Genomic DNA, 20,096 nt, shown 5'->3' with positions numbered 1-20,096 from the left:
GGGATTACTTGGCAGAGGCAAAGGTCACTTAAAATAAATCTCACAGCAAGGCTTGTCTGTGTGTGGTGGACTCTGGTTTCATTTCTAGAACATTCACGGAAGAGAGTGTGATAGCCCTAATAAAATACGGCACGACTTGTGTACTTGCTACTTCTCACACACAGATACACGTGTAGCAATGGTTTTCAATTTCCTCCACCTACTGTATAATACATACGTAATTTTGGTAATTTGCCAGAGGATCAGCTCCTAAGCATTAGAGTGGATGGAGAACAGCTAACTTAGAGAGAACATATTCAAAGCTCAATGAGATCAAATTAGTAGACCTTAAGACCTACATGACGTATGAAAAAGTAATGAAAATCTCAGTCCCAGAATTACATTTGTATGTAAGTATGTGAATGTAAACAGATGAGTGGACGGAGGATTCACACACCTACACCTGTGCACATCAGCAGCAGCATTTTGCATGAGCATGCAGCAGACAAAAAGACTTCTCACAGTCGTACTGGTTCAAATCTATTTACTGACCCATCAAAACTAGGCAGCAAATACATGTTGGCAGTGGCAAGTGTTCCTAGTCCAAAAAGTACTTTTGACCCAGAGTAGGACCAGACTGTGGGGGACTGGGGGGACATGGGCCCCTGTTTGCTGGGAGGGTAGAAGGTGAAGGAGCGGGACAGTGGTGGCCAGAGGTGTAGTGTTGTGTGCTGGGTTACAGTAAACTCATTCAACTCATCAACTACCATTACAAAAATCATCATCGGTATTAACATCGTAACAGAAGGCCAACGTTCCAGTTTCAATTCTGCATGACAAATGTTCCGTTAAGCAGACTTAACTCTACATTTCATACAGGTTTCCATGGTTGCTTAATAGAGCCTATTTTTCCTGTGGCAATACTCACATTAGACAGTAACATAATTCTGAAAAGGAATATCAAAAATCAAAACACACACAATGTCCACAATGTGGTGGTCATTATTTGTTTGATAAAAAGAAACAAACAGAGCAGGAAACGTAATACTATATCATCCCTGACCTAGAAAAGTACAAATTTGTCATAACCAAACACTAACACAATTTTTAGTAGCCCAACACATCCAAGTAAGAGTCTCATATGCTTTCACCTGACATTTAACAGACAGAAGTCCGCAAACATGGAGTGAAATGATTTGCTAACGTGCCCCTGTCCTGACCTCACCACACCAACTCAGAGCAACTCAGACAGAGGGATCTAACAATGATAGAGGAAGAGTGGGGGACCGATGGAAAAAGAGCCTCGGGGCAGCAAAAGAGACACGAACCGTCAATCCCCTGCCGTTTGTCTTTCAAATCTCTTTTTCTGCCACAGGGCCCCCATGTCCCGTCCGCACGATCCCATCAGGCCCATCCCATCAAGCACACTCTCCACAGTGGAAATCAGCTTACTGAGATGCTTGAGGCAGAGGCCTGACCTGCGATGGTGCAAAGGCTGCTTCAGGCAGCCTCACTTTGAGGCTCTGGGACTTAAACAGGTCTCGCTTAATGAGATGTATTAGGCTGGGGAAAGTGCATGAAATATTGTTTAGTTTTGTTTGCGGTTTTGTGCTTTAGTTTGGTGTTGAGTTGAGGTTTGTGGGAACACACTTGTTTTCCCGTCACTTTCCTTACTAAGAATTCCAGGGATGGGGTTTAAGGATATATGGCGTCTCACAAGAATCCTGAGTTTTAAAATAATAATAATAGCAATAATAATAATAATAATAATAATAATAATAACAACAACAACTAAAGACAGTAATCACAATCGGTAATCATGCCGATAACCTTGCCCTGATGCTATCAGCAGTCCTCTGGCGTCAATGCCCGGAGAGCTGGCATCCAAGGCCATGTGCTACTGCAACAGTTCATCTACAATGGCTTTCTGAACAGCACGCCTCTCTCTCTCGGAGTTTGTGGCAGACAGCATGCTTGGACATACCATACTTCAGAGCTCAGGGGTTCAAGGGAATAACAAAAGTGTTCAGTTCGGTGTACGGAGTTGTCGTACCCACGCGTTAAGAGTCTGCCGCTTTGAGGAAGGAAAAGCCCTGTGGTCCTCGTGTTCAGGGCTGGTGTGGCCTGGCCACCAAGGCTTGAGGCAGTAATTAAGCATTCAAAATGCCCACCACCACCAAAGGCAGGGAGGGTGACCAAGCATTCGAGGGTTGTACCTACATACGCAGTGTTCAGTGTTTGTAGGGTACAGCGTGCGTCTTGTCTGGTGCGTGGAGACGCTATGGCAGAGGCAGGAAGCCAAGCTCCGGGGAGTCGCTGAAGATGAGGGCGCCGTGCGGGTGCAGGTACGCCGGGCTGCCCAGCAGGAAGCCGGGGTTGGGGATGCGCAGCGTAGGTCGGAAGACGCCTCGAGAGGAGGGGCAGGGGTGCGTCTCCGGGGCCTGGCGCCCGGAGCAGCCGGTGGAGGGTGGCGAGGGTGGCGAGGGTGGCGAGGGGGCACGGGAGCCCTGTGGGCTGGAGATGGTGAGCGGACGCGTGTCGTGCTGGCTGGGGCTCAGCGGGACCGTTTTGGGGGTGCCGGGCGAGCACTGGCCCTGACACATGGGGGAGCGAGCCATCGTCTCGAGCAGATCCTTGGTGCCTTGCGTACACTGTGCAGAGATTTTGGGAAAGGGGGCGGGGATAAGGAGAGGGGGGATATTGAGAAGAGGAGAAGGAAAGAGAAAAAACACACAAAGGGAAAGAGTAATTGAGTGAGCGAACAAGCAGGGAGAGGGTGAGTGAGTAGTGAGTGAGCAGAGGGTGAGTGAGTGAGTGAGTGAGCAGAGGGTGAGTGGCTAGGAGGGATGAGAAAGATGGTTAGCCGAGTGAAGACAGTGCAGGATGGGCAGGGGTGAGTCTGGCGAGGCAGTGCGCTCACGAAGCCAGCTGGACGGGATGAGAGGAAGTCAATGAACAATTTTAATCAAAAAGAAACTACACACGAACAAGAAATCGACACCACCACCACCATGGATAATCACAACTGTAGTTATGGAGAGAAAATGTAGGAATGTAAGAATATTAGTTTCCTCAAGGTCACAAAAAACTACAGGAAAACAAATTGCAGGATGGCTGTGATTATCCATCTTGTAACAGTTTTTGAGATGAGAATTCAATTTGAAGATCTTGTCAGAAAGAAAACTTATTTATAGGATCTAAAATGAATAATATAAGTATCAAATAAATTAACAATAATAAATGATAAATGTCAAATTCCAATTCCACTTTTTAAAATGTCAACGTAGGAACATATTTAAATATAGGAATTTCAACATTCATATAAACTACCTTTTCTTTCACAGAGTAACTTTTGACACATCGTTATAGCAGACTGAGCGTGAGCACACTGAATCTGCAGGGTTTTGAGTATAACGCTTCAAGGCCCCATCTGTTTCGGTAGAGATGGCCTACAGTACGGTCCACTAAGAGTTCCGCATTTCAGCAAGCTTCGGACGAGCTGAGGAAGCATGGGGAGACAATAATCATGACGAGTGACAGAGTGGTCAAGAGAGACGGACGGACAGACAGCGTGTGAGAGACAGAGAGAGAAAGAGCGACAGAGCACGCAGTGAGAGAGGGATGGAGCACCAGACGGGCATGCAGAGCCAGGAGAGTGGGCAGGCGGGCGGCTGGGCGGGCATCGCGATGCCCGTTATATCTCCTCACTCACCCCCTTACCATCCCCGCTGCCCCCTCCCATGCCCAGCGGAGGGGGCATGCTTCCCATCAGCCAGTGCAGGACACCGCAAAATCCTGGCAGGTCTCCTCCTGTGGGGGCAGGATTATACAGCACAACACAACACTAGCCATGAGTGCAGGGCCACACACTTAAAGAGGGAGCTCAAGAAGTCCACTCACTGGTAACTGTTGTGGTTTTACATGGATTGGGTACATCACACCCTGTTACACACCCGTCATATTATATGGACACATGTAGACAGTCTGCGGTTACTAGATCATGCAGCTTAAAACCTGTGGACCATAGCCAGACAGCTTTGGGTTTCTTTGCCATATTTATTCACAAATATTGGGATCACTTGATAAGTCTGCTCCCTTTCCTTATTTTGGTGGCGACATCTGACTGTCTTTTTCATCTTGTGGGGAGAGAGGTTGGTCAGTTCAATCGCGCAAAATGATAAACACTCCGCCGAGGTCCATCCACAGACCGCACGGCAGGAATATCTCAGAGGGCTCAAGCTTCTTCTCCACAAACAGACAGTTATTTTGGAGTGAAATAAATATCTGCAAAAGTTACCTTGCCTTCTTCACCACAACAGAAAGTGTAACAAAAGTCTGAACAGCTGACTTCTTCAGCATCTCTAGATGGCGCTCCTACCATGTTTGTGTCGTTCTTGGCCAGGAAGGGAGGCAGCTCCTGCTCCGTAGTAATGATGGGTGGAATGTCCTCTGGAGGCAGGAAACCTCTTCTGTCGATCAAACTGGAAAGCACACAGGACCCACATGTAGCAAACGTAGGACATGTAGCACACAGGACCCACATGAAGCACACAGGACCCAAATGAGGACGTAACTCAACCCCACATATGGAGAAAGCAGAACGATACCGTAATTTCCCAACTATTAGCCACAGCTTCTACATAGATTATTACTACATTTCTTCAGCTATGAGGTTGTTACATGGAGACACCTAATATGGTATTTATATAGTTATATTTCTTTTAACTTGTTTAAAACACTGTCCTGCGGCCTATACCCAATGCGGCTAATGCACATGAAATTACTGTACAGCACACCACTGCATTACATGAGTTGGGTCATATGCAATATGGTCTTAAACAGAAGGTGATCATAGGCCACTATTAAGAGCTGTCTACCATGTCATAAATAAACAAATATATTGTTGATCAGGCAGGCATTCCAAGTATGTGGTTTAGTGACAAACCTGGGTAAGTTAATACATTGTAAGTGGTAAACCTCCCAAAGAGCTGCGTGGCTTCATTCCCCTAACAAAACAATGGCATAGGGCTATCGTTGTAGGAGATTTACCACTTACTCAGCGTTTACTTACGCACTTGGAATACCCCCGAGGCTTAGTGCACTCTGGCAAGTACTGACACGTACATGTCTATATTGATTTATTCTCCCCAGACAAGTTTGAGTAGAACTCTGCTGCCAAAAGGGATCAGTCAATGGCAACAGCATTGCACAACCACACTGTGGGAGCAATGAGCTGCAAATGCAATCCAGTTCAATGGCTTCAAAACAAGAGAGACAAGACCGCAGTCCTTACCTGGGTGGCATAGGTCCACAGAGCACCACACAGCAGTTGGTGAAAATGTTGTTGTAGCTGTAAGGGTTCTTATAGTCCTCTACCCCTCTTTTGCTCGACCACGACCCTTTGATCTGTCGGTAAAAAAAATGGTTGTGCAAATGGCCTAAATCTCACTTTGAGTAAACATTTTTGTGAGCTATACAGGTGATCATGGCACACACAATAACTTATTCAGTCTGTTTCACCACTGAAGGAAGTAAGAGGCCCTTTCCGAAACCAGTCCCTAAACTCTCCCATGGTTATGGAGTGCACTCGGATGGGAATGATTAGGGTGTGAGGTGGAACTATGGCTATCAGTTTTAGGACCATCTTCCCTCTCCCTAGTGGACACAGAATCTGGCGTAAGCGTGGATTTGTTTAAAGATTCACTGACACAAAACTCACATTTGTATGAAGTGCACTCCATGATCACCATAAGTGTTCACTCGGTGTTCGAGGGTTTATAATACACTACCACAATAATATCTGGCTTCATACGGCCCTTAATATGGCGAACTCTCCACGTGAAGACGCAAAGGGTGCTGGTGGCTAGGGAGAGGGCATAGTACTTAGTTTAGGAAAGGGCCATAAATGAAACAATACTCACGTCTTCATTGGTGGTTAGGTTTGAGGCTACCAAGTAAGTATGGAAGCCTGACAGGCCCAAAACAGACCATATGGAGAAGAAGCACACCACCAGCTCCACAATAGTGCAAAATGTTAAGGTTCAAATGGAGAAATAGTCAGCATTTATGATGGAATGAATAGCTAACAGGCATGAAAACGGGTCAGGGGTGAAAAAGGTGAGAAGACTCTTCTCCGACCCCCCCCACCTCTGAAAAAAAAGGACAAAAAAAGGACAAAAATCTTCCAAAGTGTGAGGGACCCACTTTCTTTCTTTCTCTCTCTCTCTCTCTCTGTGCTTGAAGTTTTTACACATTTCTCATGATTTCAGAGGCCTAATGGACACTTAAACGATCAGAATAAGGATAAGTCTGAATATTTGTTGGACCAAACCAGGTAATCAATAAACTTGCTTGAGACACACACTATTTCAAACTAATATTAGGCTATTATATAAAATAGGGTAGATAGGCTTTAATTTTTCTAATTGTTTGTAAACGTTTTAATATGCAGCCTAGGCTACTACAGATTGTGGTTTATATTGTGCTAGTGTGTTTAACCAACCAATAAAGTTATGTGAACTGTCTTCATATTGCATGTTAAACTGTAGGCTACACAGACTAGGCTACTGATCAGGGTCCTGCAACTCGACAATCAAATGTAAATTTACGTTACGCATGGCTTACGAACTCGTAATGATCCGGGTGTAACTGAAACTTGTCGCAAGTCATACACATAACTCAAACGCGAACGTGCGTTACGTGTGGTCTGAAGCAATCGCAACTTTTTTTGGTTACTAATCATTTGCGAACCATGAGTTGTATATCTTTTGCGTAGGCTTTGCGTAACGTCTATGCGCAGTGTGCCTGAGTAAGGGCCCAAGTTTCTTTCAGAAAGCATTATCATGTCAATCAACTATCTCTGGACAAAACGAACCAGCCCAGTTTATGCGCATTTAATTCAACTGTCACATTAGCCTTTGATATACTGATAAAGTCTGCCTATTTGCTTCACCGTTTGCCGATCTAGATGGTTCAAACTGCGCATATTCTTCATCAAAAGAACTCGTTATGTCTAGCCTACATGTTTGTCTAATTTCGCTAACTTTCATAACATTAGAGGAAAACAACCTGCTACGTTGCTACACTAGTCTCAGCGTCTTTTTCCAATAGAAGTTGAAAGTTTCAACTAGCCCACCTGTGAAATCCCTCGGCATCTCTCCTCGCCAGGATCACTATTCCACCTGACATCTCAGACGCAACTATCTGCGCTCACAACAGGGAGGCTACTTGGCTTGCGCATTCTGTTCGCGTTGCGTCCTTGTCAACAATTGGCTTCCACTAATGTTTATTAAACGCATAGGGGCTACATTCACGCATCCCTTGCTGATCAGACACGTTTTAAATGCGGCTCTGGAAACACCTCAAGATACGTTAGCGTCTGCGCATGACTCAGTTATAAATTCAATTCACCTTGACACCCCCCCCCCCTAAATATTTTCTCATCGGATCATGTAAGTCACCTATGTTTATTCAAAACGGCGAATTTCGCCGAAAGGTGAGGAGTTTTCATGCCTGAGCTAAGTATGTTCACATGTAAAGATTAATATAAAACTAAAATTATTTAAACTCTGCCATCACGAGAACACAAAAAAACAGGCAAAAATGCTTTGGAGGAGAAAATGACTGCATGTTGTGTCACGGCGCAAGAAACCTTTTTTTTCCCCCTCAGCTTTGAAATCAGATATGTAACTAAGGGACAAAGCAGGCTTTTCAGATCTGACAGTTCATTTCCATGACTACAATGACGATAAGAAAAAAAAAGGTCACAAAATTGAAGGGAGAACTAGAAAAGCAGATTGTTCTTACATCACACTGCTCTCCTTTCTGCTGCATCCTGACCTGTTAGCAATCTAGCAAAACACCTGGAGGATGCCTAATATCAAAATAAAAGCCCATAAGGTTTTCAGAGCATGAATCATAAGGGAAAACAAGCCAAGGCATTTTTATCAATAGAAAACAGTATAGACTTTAGAGCCATCAGTTATAAAATAACTGAAAAGTGTATGGCATGGCTCATTTAAGCACCTTAATGACCAGAATAGGGTAGAGTAAATTAAATGTATTATTCAATGTAAGTATGGCCAGCGATGCATTAAACCTTAACACAGTCAAACTGACAAAACCAGACAGCACTGACGTCTGGGTGGTGTGGCAGAGGGTGGGGGGGTCATTACAGCAACATTACAACAGAGGAACACCTGCCGGTCACAGACAGCAATCTGCCTCCTGTCAGCAGTCAACATGGGCCGCGTCATGACTGGTAACTCTTAGCCAGTTGCCTGATCCAATTAGAGGGGAGTGGAATTAAGATAGAGTGGAGAGGGAGACGCAGAGGAGCAGAGGAGAGGCAGAGCCAGCTGAATGAGCTGAGCTCTGTTTGGGGACATGCTGGCGGGAGAGAGACGTGTGTGTGTGTGTGTGTGTGTGTGTGTGTGTGTGTGTGTGTGTATGAAGGGACCAAACATAAAGGATATCTGGCAGGACTCTGCTGAACTGCATTGAGGATGCCGTTGCCCCCCTGGGCTCCTAGAAGGAAAAGGAAAAGCCACCCATCCATGATTCAATTCAACAGAAGATGTGAGAAGTTGTGGTTATGGTCTAGAGAGGATCAGGATTACCATTCTAAATCAAATGTAAAATTCCATGATTTTTCCCTGACTTGGAAGAAAACCCCCCTGAATTTCCATTACTTCGTACATAATAAATGGCACAATACACCAACCAATGATTTCAAAGTAGCCACGTACCGTTCAACACTCTTTTACTCTTTTAGAGCAGGAGATTAATAAATCAGCACTGAATAAAGGTTGGGCAACTCAAGCAAGCACTACCGCTTTTAACCAGATTACACCAATTTTGCGTTACTGATATTTTAGCAAGTAAGTTTTAAACTGCTGCATAAAAAATTCCCTGCTATTCAATAACTTTGCACCAAAACTGTTCAAATACCCTGACTTTACATGTCTGGAATAGACTTTCCAAAATAAAATATTCCAGAGGCTCCATGAAACGTGGGAACCCTGGCTGATATTTGTAAGATGAAACAACTGGATATTTTGGACGCATCAATCAGCCTATCAATGGCTAAGTGTGTTGAGATTAAAGTGAAGCATTTGTTTGCAATGTATTTACAACGTTAAGTGGCAGTGCCAGAGCAAGGCAAACTGCAAAGCACTAAACTCAGTAGGAGAAATGTTACCAAACAACAAATATTTGAAGCCAGACCAAGTTTTTGAAGGCAAGGCCTTACTGTCAATATGGCTTGTTAAAAGCATAATATATTGCCTGCAATGTTAGTGTTGAAGTGGGCCATAATCCCACTGTGGTCAATGCTACCGTAATTGGCACAATGGTTTCAAAATCAACCCAGTCTCTACACTGGAAACAATGTCCACTGGCAGCAGGCCAGACAAATATTGACCCAAGTTGAAAATATTTGTACTTGCATTACACTTGACAAAACCAAATGACAAATTTCCTTATGAACCCTGAAACCACATAGACATACCAAGTGGATGCCAACAAAGAAAAACACTCCTGTCCTGAACACAATTAAGTATTGTTCCATGCTGACTGGAGACATGTGCAGTCTCGCTCACTCTAACATACCTAACACCAGGCACAGCAACAACAGGCTGTTACCTATCAGCACCTGAGGTGACAGGACATTTAGGTCAGACAACAAGCTCTGGAAACAGCGGCCCCTCAGAGATCACCGGAACATTTAATTTGCGGTTGTCAGGCATCGCTGCGTAAATACACTGTAGATTTATGCGCACCAGGAAAAGGGATTTGAAACATGCAACATGAACTGCATCCGTGTTTTTCGACATGGAAAACAGGCTTTTATGGATTATAGCCACCTACTGTGATAAGCTGTACAGGTGCTCAAAACAGCAACAGCACTAAACTAAATGTGCTTTACTTGCGTGCGCAGCTCAACCTGTGACAGCATATATGCGCGTGTGCGTGCGTGCGTGCGTGCGTGCGTGTGTGTGTTAGTGATGTATGTGTATCAGCATAGCAAGAGTCAAAACAAAGGTGTGATGCGGTGACTCAGCGCACACTTACGCAAGGTGAGATGGGTGATCACGCAGCCGAATATGAAGGAGGTCAGGAAAGACAGCGACACAATGAAGGTGTAGAAGAAGCGGTAGTTCCGCTTCCCCACACAGTTCCCGACCCAGGGGCAGTGATGGTCAAACCTCTCTGTGAATGTCATACAAAACCACAGGCAAGACATGTAACAAAGCAAAGCTTCTGGAGGATGGTACTCAAGCTTTGTCCCCAAAGGAAGCTATACAAAGCTGAGATTTATTGTGGTTCTGGTTTGACAGCTTTTTTTTGTCTGGTACAAATACATAATGACTCATGACTAATGACTAAGGTCTGCATACTGTGTCAGACATTTTCATACGACTTTATGACATGTGCTTTGTGCTGTGCAACCATCCTCAGCGTAATGTAATCAATTGTAAACTCAAGAATTGCAAAAGATTTTAACATTATGCTTTTATAAATTAGTATTTCTCATGCTCCTTCAATATCTGCAAAGGATGACACTGACTGACATACACACTGTAGCCTCTGCTGGTGTTAAACCAGCATATAATTCAAGTTTATATTCTATTCTATTCTATGCTATATACTGCCCTGGGACATATCTGCTTTTTCCTGCTGTAAGTAAATCTCTTTCAGGTCATATGGTCACATTTCACTAGAAAATTAAGCATTTCATTGGCATAGTAGTAAAAATATGTTTTCCCCAGATTAAAGTCTAAAGGATTAGCAGAGTATCTGTTACCATAAGTCTACTGTAATAGTGTCATTCTCTCCATGTCTATGAATTGGAGTTGTGCTAGACACCATTTACCAGCCCCTTTCTTCCCACGAGCAGAGTGAACAGATTAAGAGAGATTAGCATTGCCGTTGCCATGGCGAGTGAGGGACTGTGCTCTTACCCACGCAGTTGTCGCACAGGCTGCAGTGTGATGTACGCGGCGGCCGGAACATTTTGCAGGTAAAGCAGTATTTAAGCTTAACCACCTGGTCATTGATAAGGATCTCCTTTGTGCGGGGAGGGGGGCGGTAGGTGGAGGAGCCTGAGTTGTCTTCATGAGGGAGGAACACACAAGCAGGAGGCACACACTGAGATCCAGTCCATCCAAAGAAGTTTAACTATCACTTTGCCAAAAGATGTGCAAAATCTACCACAGCCTTTCCACAAAAATACTAGCACAACATAATGACAATGAGCTTGTCTAGTCGTAAACGTTATGGCCCATAAAGAGTCCAGCTGCCCAACTTTAGGGCCACAGATGGTGCACCAGTCCCTGACCCCCTGCCACCATTATTACCACCAAGTTAAGGCTCTTACCTATCTGCCTTTCAATGTCGGCAGCCTCATCTGGCAAGGCCCTCGGCAATATGCCAGGGTCTGTAAAGCTGGTGTGCAAGAGAGAGAAGACCACGAACACAAACAACACCCCAGCTATTACTGGGATGCATACAGTCAGGTGGGCCACCAGAAAGGGGCAGCTGAGAACAAGGAACAGACAAGAAGGTTAACATTACTAGCTGTTGTGCCAAGACAGTAAAAAACCAAGAGAAAAAGTAGTTAAGTAGCCTATACATGATGCAAAGCAGCAAACACACTCTTCAAAGATGGTACATACAAAAACTACAAGTAGGCTACACAAATTATGCTCAAACACACGCATTCACTCCAGATCGATACATTGTTTTCAAAAGCCAGATTGTGATAACGCTATATGTAGTAAACAGTTGATACATTTCACGTTACCTTTAAATAATACAAATGATTGCACCATGTGATGGCGTAGGTTTACTTACTCAAATATAAAAAATAGGCCACTTGTGATGAAGATAAGGCCAAGAGTCAATGGTAGTACACCATTTTGACGGGCAACAATAATCCTTCCGTCACAAAAGAAGCGATTCTTCCCGGGGAACACTTCCCACTTTTTCCGCTGTCGCTGGACATTTTTACTAGCAAGCGGTAGTGTTGACGTTGGTGTTGCCGTTGGTGTAGTCAGTGTCCGTGGGTCAATTTGTTGGTATTCACAGTTTTTCATGGTTTGAGAAAAGTTTAACTCCGTGCCTGACTTGGTTTGGTAACACTATGTGGCAGTGACACTGACATATGAATTTGCTAGGAACCAAACTAGCCAACATTAGCTAGTGTTGACGTTAACAAACAATCTGCAAAATAGCTAACGTTAACCCATTCATATAAGTAAATAACGTAAATATCTCCCTCTAATCAGTTTGACGACAGTTAACCTGTAGACTATTAACCAACTTGACAGAGGGGGGAATATATGCAATGACGAGAACTACAACTACCGGTTGCTAACCTTACATGCCTTCAGCTACTTTTCCAAGCTAATATTGCCGTACGCTACTATCGCTAGCTAACTAAAATTAGCAAGCTCCAATTTGTTTTGCTAACTAACTGGGGACATTGCTGGATCATTTAGACAGCGTAATGAGGCTAACCTTGCCTCACAGGAACCGTTAAGTTACATGTAGTCAAAAAGCCGACTGATTGCAAGCTCACTAAAATATGATAGATGACCACCCGACATTAGCCAGTTAGTAAACTGGGGGGGGACTCACATCGAATGTCACTCTATCACCTCTATCCATGCATTATATTCACAACAAAATGGGTAATAATAACGTTAACGAAGAGAGATTGACTGCTATTCAATGCACTAACAAACAACGGTCAGACCTCATCCCCACCACAAAACAAACACGACTTAACTAGCGTTAGCGTATTGATTTTCGTCAGCATTTGGTCGGGTAAAATTAGGTGTTCAGTTCGTGTCTAGTAGTTTTCACCGTTTTATAGCGAGGCTACCGAGAAAAAAGGCTAGAAGTGCTATAGTACTTATGGCTTCTGGATAATAACAGGCGTAACGTTACCCGAGTAGCAGTTAACAATCACCTTAACACAATGTTAGCTCTTGGAGACGGAATTCAGGCTTTCATCTTTCAGCTGTGATTCTTTCGTGTTCTCTCGCGTTATCAGTCACACCGCTGCACTTGTGTCCTTTTCGTAGATTAAATATAAGAACCAGGTTGATGAGAAATTGTAGCTACTCAGGTATTTCACTGCTTGAGGTGAAGTCATGTCTTTTGGCAGCTCCTACCTACAGTCCGACTCAGTTCAGTTTTCGGCTAGACATGCACAGACACAACACTGGTGGAGGTAGGTTACAACATGTGATTGAAACAGCGACCCATCTGGTTCTACCAGTAATAGTCACGCAGCCTAGGGGTCATGGGCCAGATAGTGTATTTTAGGAACGATTCATATAGATTTTTGCAACTAGTGTTTTTTTACTTGCTAGGACCCCATTGAATACAAAACAACCTGTTTCCAATTTTTTTCATCATTTTTAGTGCCAAAATTCAAAATGGCGGTCAATGTATGCAGAAAAATCACAAAAAATAACATATAATATAGTCCGTGACTATTCTCTGGCAAATATATGTTGTTGACTGATTTGACTTCTATACTCTCTATACATCTCATTTTGAGATTTAGACATCATCTTGGCCCTGAAATCCAAGATGGCCACCATCTGGTAGAGCGAAAACATCATTTTTAATACACAAATGAACTTTTTAACCAGAGCACCTACAATGATGCATGAAGACAGTTTTTGTGGTAAATTGACCATAAGGATTGTGATTTTGACATCATTTTGACATTAGCTCATTGTTTTGACCCCAAAACCCAAGATGGCCACCATCTGGGAAGGCAAAAATGTGACGTTTAGAAGAAACACTGCCTTTGACACCATAGATCATGACATACTACTTGATAGGCTTGAACATACCATAGGCATCAAAGACTCAGCACTCACTTGATTAAGATCATACCTTACCAACTGTCGACAATTTGTACTGGTCCATAACGAACCATCTACCCAGATTATGATAAAATATGGAGTGCCTCAAGGCTCAGTACTGGGGCCCCTCTTATTTTCCCTGCATTATGCTTTCCCATGGTTCTTAAATTAGGAAACATGACATTCATTTTCATTCTTATGCAGATGATACACAATTATACTTTTCCATAAAGCCTGATGAATTAACCCTGTTAGGCAAACTTGACACAATCATGTATAAGAGATATAAAAACCAGAGCACCTAAAATGATGCAGGAAGACATTTTTTGTGGTAAATTAACCATAAGGATTGTGTTTTTGACATCCTTTTGACATTAACACATTGTTCTGACCCCAAAACCCAAGACGGCCACCATCCAAGAAGTTTAAAGTAATAGAAGATTAGTCCGAATCAGAGCATTCTGCCTCACTAGACTCTGAATCACCACTATCTGATGAAATTCTACTCTGCACATCATCATTTTCATTTTCTTCCCAATCATACTCGCACTACTATCTTCCGTGCTGTCTTCAACTGCCCTTAATGCAGGTAGATGAGTTGGAAGAGCAGGTATTGTGTTGCGGACAGGGCGACAATGACCATCCACCAACTCCCATCCATGTCTGATTGGCATGGGATGGTGCTCAGGGAGGGATGGCGTACTAGATATGCCAAGTAGTTGTCACAGAGGCAGCGTTGGCACAAGCTATCTTCATCTGGGGTGAGACTGATAGATGATTTATTTTTCATGCTCTTCCACTTCACTGCACCTGCCTCTGCCGTGGTGCTACTCTTGTGGTACTCTTGTGACCACAGATGACATGTCTTGTGAACTTGGATACTTCCTGCAACACTTCCTCCTCAAGGTCAAGGCTAAAGCATTTAACACATTGCTTTGTAGCGTAAGTAACATGCGGCATCTACAAAAATTGATATGAGGCTACCTGACTGACATTGCACAAACTGTTGATGCAGAGATTGTTTACTCTGGTGGCCCCCACTGTACTAACTTGTCAACCCAGCAACCAATGCAGAACTTCTGCTTTCACCAGTCTGAGGCAAACACTATCATCTCAACACTATCATCTTCTCCACTTACGCAATGCTGCGAGAATCAGGCTATCATGGACCTGTTGTCCTTGATTCTGCTGGTAATGATGCCTATGTCGAACCAGCGTTAATCTCAAAGCAACTTTCTGGTATGCTCTACATCAAGAGAAAGTAGAATATGGTAGCCTGCAGTGATCTGATAACTGACAAGATGGTAGACTGCATTGTGCAGCTGCACTGTATGATCGGATGTGATCCTAACTGGATTCTGTGGCAAGGATAAGAATTCAGTGTATGACCAGATGGCAAAGAACCCTGTGCAATAGCTCTCACAGTGTGGAGATAGCCTTGACTTTGATGATGAGGTGATACAGGAGGTGTTACAAGTTCACGAGACAGATCATCTATGGTGACCACAAAAGTAGCACCATGGCTGAGGCACATACAGTGAAATGGAAGAGCATGAAAAAAATTATAATCTCCCTCCAGATGAAACCAGAACCTCCAGAAACACTATATTGCCAAAAGTATCAGGTCACTTGTCTTGACTCGCATATGAACTTAAGCGACATCCCATTCTTAATCCACAGGGTTTAATATGATGTTGGTCCACTTTTTTCAAATATCTAACTGATACTAACAGCTTCAATTCTTCTGGGAAGGCTTTCACACAATGTTTAAGAGTGTGTGAATTTTTGACCATTCTTCCAGAAGCGTATTTGTGAGGTCACACACTGATGTTGAACGACGAGACTGGTCTCTGCTCTAATTCATCCCAAAGGTGTTCTATTAGGTTGAGGTTAGGAGGTCAAGTTCATCCACACCAAACTCTATCATCCATGTCTTTATTGACCTCGGTTTGTGCATTGGTGCACAGTCATGTTGGAACAGGAAGGGGTCATCCCCAAATGGTTCCCACAAAGTTGGGAGCATGGAATTGTCCAAAATCTCTTGGTCAATGCTGAAGCATTCAGAGCTCCTTTCATTGAAACTAAAGGAACATGGGGATTAATTAGAGCGGAGGCTGACTCCCAAATGCGCTTCTGGAAGAATGGTAAAATATTCCCATAACCAGACTCCTAAACCTTATGGAAAGCCTTCCTAGAAGAATTGAAGCTGTTATAGCTGCAAAGGGTGGACCAACATTAAATTAAACCCTATGGATTAAGAATGGGATTTAATATGCAAGTCAAGGCATGTGACCCAATACTTTTGGCAATATACTGTAGTGTAGCAACTGATCAAACAGGGTGATTATTAATATACATTTTCTTATTATAGCTCAGGGGAGGCTATTCCTATACTAACTCCTATCCAGTAAAGACACATCCCATGTCTCTTACATATAGTGTAGTAGTAGGCATGTGATGTAGTCTACTTTAAAGGGATATTCCGCCATTTTTGGAAATACGCTCATTTTCCACCTCCCCTCGAGCAAAACAATCGATATTTACCATGTTCCCGTTCATCCAGCCATTCTGTGAGTCTGGCGATACAACTTTTAGCTTCAGCCTAGCATAGATCATTGAATCGGATTAGACCATTAGCTTCTCGCCTGCTAGCTTCATGTTTAAAAGTGACTAAGATTTCTGGTAATTTTTCCATTTAAAACGTGTCTCCTCTCAAGTTTATTAAGTGCAATAAGACCAACTGAAAATGAAACCTGGTGTTTTTCTAGGCAGATTTGACATGGAACTACACTCTCATCTGGCGTAATAATCAAGGCAACTTGCAAACGTACCATAGGCGCAGTGATATCGTACGCAGCATCTGAAAATAGTCCCCATAGACAACAAGCAGTAGTAGTGCCAGTAGTTTGCAAGTTGCCTTGATTATTACGCCAGATGAGAGTGTAGTTCCATGTCAAATCAGCCTAGAGAAACGCCAGGTTTCATTTTCAGTTGGTCCTATTGCACTTTCTAACTTGAGAGGAGACACGTTTTAAATGGGAAAATTACCAGAAATCTTAGTCACTTAAACATGAAGCTAGCAGGTGAGAAGCTAATGGTCTAATCCGATTCAATGATCTATGCTAGGCTGAAGCTAAAAGTTGTATCGCCAGACTCACAGAATGGCTGGATGAACGGGAACAAGGTAAATATTGATTGTTTTGCTCGAGGGGAGGTGGAAAATGAGCGTATTTCCAAAAATGGCGGAATATCCCTTTAATGACCTTTTGAACTCTTTTATAAAAGTCCATGTCTGACCACACAAGTGCTGGTTCATTTTCCTGGTGGTCCCCTGCCATCAGATCGTTAAGAGTACAGAACTGAGTTCTTCCTGAAAAAGCTCACGTTTCATTTTGTTTATTGTTTCTGAGTAACAAGGGCTGTGCTAGTATATTAATTCAAATGATAAAATGTTCAGAGGTGGTCAGAAATGACCCACAGAAGAAACTATTCAATTTTGGGAGTGATCCGTATCACCGTCGGGATTCTGGAGGCGTTTATGTTTTTCGCTTTGTGGTGTAATGGCATGGTATGACCACGTGGTGGCGATCTGAATAGTTTAGGTTAAAATGTATGACAACCTAGGTAGAGCGATACAGGTGGAAGTCTGCGGAAGTGCTTTTCTAGTTAGGTTATGTGAAGGAAACATAATCAAACGGGTATGCAAATAAAAGTACCATAATAACATAATGGTGGTTACACCCATTATTGGTTGATTATCATGAGACTCATGTTACTAATGGTCATATTTAGTAATTCAATTATTTAGAAAATGTATATATATATAATGATTATACCTAATATATACCATATGTCCATTTGAAATGTTTAAAAAGGCGATTATTTGCCATTTTTGGTGATATATATCCGCCATCTTGGATTTCGGGCCTGTGCAGCCCGGGAAAAAATCGGAAACAGGTAGTTTTGCAAACTATAGGGTCTGAGGAAGTGAAAAAACATAATTTGCAAAAAGCTATATGAAATGTTCCAAACACTTTATTTTGCTACATATCGCCCTACACTAAGATGTATGGAGTCCATACAGAGGGGTCTAGCCTATGAAATCAGTGGTGTAGTCAAGTGGTTAAAAAAAAAGAAAGAAAAGACGTGGGTTACCTAGTTGTGGTCCTCATAGAATAGTTTACCCACCGTGGTACAAAAAACAGAGACAAAAAAAGGTCCCGGGCTTTTTTCTAAATAGGCCCACTCAGTGTTGGGGAGTAACGCATTACATGTAATTGAGTTACGTAATTTAATTACAAAATAAATGTAACAGTAAATTACAGTTACTGTAGAAAAAATTGTAATTCAATTACAGGTACTTTTGACATTTTTCAAAATTACAATTTGAATTACATCTCAATATTGTCAGCAAAACTTTGCAAAGAATATTGTATGTAAAAATAACTGTTTCCCTCCACAGCCATAGTTTGATACGGGACCTTCTGCTCTATCACGTCTACAGCGCCATCAGCGTAGGCCTACATGCCTGCCTGTAAACGTGTTATGATTATCATTATATTATCCTCACAAAAAATGTGATGCTAATTCATGTATTGAATGCCCTTGCTGCCTTGTGCGCTTGTAGCCTACAGAACTGCTCGGCAGCCTGTAGACCAAGGCCGAAATCTTCGCATGGATTTGGGCACAATATATATCATTCAAAAATCAGGAAAGTAATCAAAATGTAATCAAAAGTAATTAGTTACGTTACTCAGAAAAAGTAATTCAAATAGTTACACTACTATTACATTTTAAACCGAGTAACTTGTAACTGTAACACATTACATTTCTAAAGTAACCTTCCCAACACTGGGCCCACTACACTGCCCAGTATCACTTTGTCAGTCAAGGTAGACTATCACATTAACAAAAATAGGTGGTTACATTTGCCAAAAATGCTATTTGATTGGGCCCATGTTTGCCGGAAATTATTGTAAGGGTAGCCTAAAGGTGATTCTTTCTCCCTTAATTATTGTTTAGTCAAACTTCTGCATGCATGCAAACTGTGCATTGTATAGGCTTCCCTCCTCCCTCCTGTCCATCAGCCAATCTTGTTTCATCACTGATTACATCTCTGGCTCTGGAACTTGTACAACAAAACAGTCTGTACCAAAGATCAGCGCTACGCTCTAGAATTTTGGTCTGCACCTTGCCGACTGTAGCAGTCAGATCATCTGGAGTCATGCCATGACAACTGGCTCTGCCCCCCTCAAACATACAGGAGTGAATGGAGTGAATCATAAATATTAGATGCATTACATTGTGTAACACCATACATTACGACTAATGATGTGACTTGATGCAGTGAATCATTTTGCCACATTAAAAAATAGTAAAAAAAAATAATGCCCAAAACAAGACTACTCACGGAAGTTCCTGAACATTTGTATAAAGAACGTATTTATTTGGCCATTTAGCTGAATTGTCTTAGCTTAGGTGAGCCCAGACAAATTTGTTAGCAAATATCAATTTGCTCTGCTGATATCCGTTTCCGAATCACCAAAAACCCAGGAATGTGTTTTCTTTGGAAGTAGCCTAAGTAAACAAGTGCATTTGGATATTTTACAAGAAAGCTATTTTAGCTGTTCTTTTAAAATTCAAATTTCTCGGTTGGTCTGGGTTCGCCCAGGCTAGAGTTTTCTTTGGGTTTATTAGTGTTCATACGGTATAGTGTGAGATGAACAGATTCCCTTGTTCAGACCCACATCTGAGTTTGGAAAGGACATGAGCCAATCGAATGAAACAATGTATCTCAAATGAACCGGTAATTTGAAAACGTCCTTGAAAATGTAAGCTGTTCTGAACAGGTGCACATGTCCAGTAAGAAAGAAACATACAATACCATAATGAAAGTATCCTAATCTCATACAGTACATACATAATGTTCCCAGCACAGATTCTGTCCTAAAGAGATTGTTCCGTCATTATCAGAAATACAAATAGATGTACCGTAAAGCGGTACAAATATGACCACCTGCACATTCTCTCCGCAAAAATAAATAACACTTCCATACTCCATCCCCATATTTTTGTTTGTGTATTTAAATGAGTGTGTGCATACAATATGTGAATTTGCTTTTTTGTTGGCTACATGTGTGCTTCTGGCCTTCATGGCCTATCATGCTGGTGATTTACTAAATCAAATTGTCTAGGGATTTCTTTCTAACAAACTGGAAATTGACAGGCAACTGC

General features: G+C 42.5%; 1 protein-coding gene across 2 annotated transcripts; it reads right to left on the bottom strand.

Annotated features, from left to right (window-relative positions):
* Positions 1-506: 506 nt before the first annotated feature.
* zdhhc18a (zinc finger DHHC-type palmitoyltransferase 18a) lies at positions 507-13,215 on the bottom strand. 2 transcript variants are annotated; one of them, XM_062539253.1, is made up of 9 exons: positions 11,833-13,215; positions 11,357-11,517; positions 10,941-11,090; positions 10,051-10,188; positions 8,454-8,505; positions 5,901-6,003; positions 5,273-5,385; positions 4,358-4,460; positions 507-2,630 (listed from the first exon to the last, which is right to left on the bottom strand). In XM_062539253.1, exons 1-9 carry the CDS (start codon positions 12,072-12,074, stop codon positions 2,259-2,261), a joined length of 1,434 nt encoding a protein of 477 aa, XP_062395237.1. In that variant the 5' UTR covers positions 12,075-13,215; the 3' UTR covers positions 507-2,258. The 2 variants fall into 2 exon arrangements, 1 of the variants encoding a protein (XP_062395237.1); XR_009939698.1 differs by having other exon boundaries at positions 2,583-2,630; positions 3,692-4,460.
* Positions 13,216-20,096: the final 6,881 nt, after the last annotated feature.

This window comes from Sardina pilchardus, chromosome 6 (assembly GCF_963854185.1).
Source record: "Sardina pilchardus chromosome 6, fSarPil1.1, whole genome shotgun sequence".
NCBI lineage: Eukaryota > Metazoa > Chordata > Actinopteri > Clupeiformes > Clupeidae > Sardina > Sardina pilchardus.
Note: the sequence above shows the minus strand (reverse complement) of the source record. Positions and strands in the feature narration are given on the sequence as shown.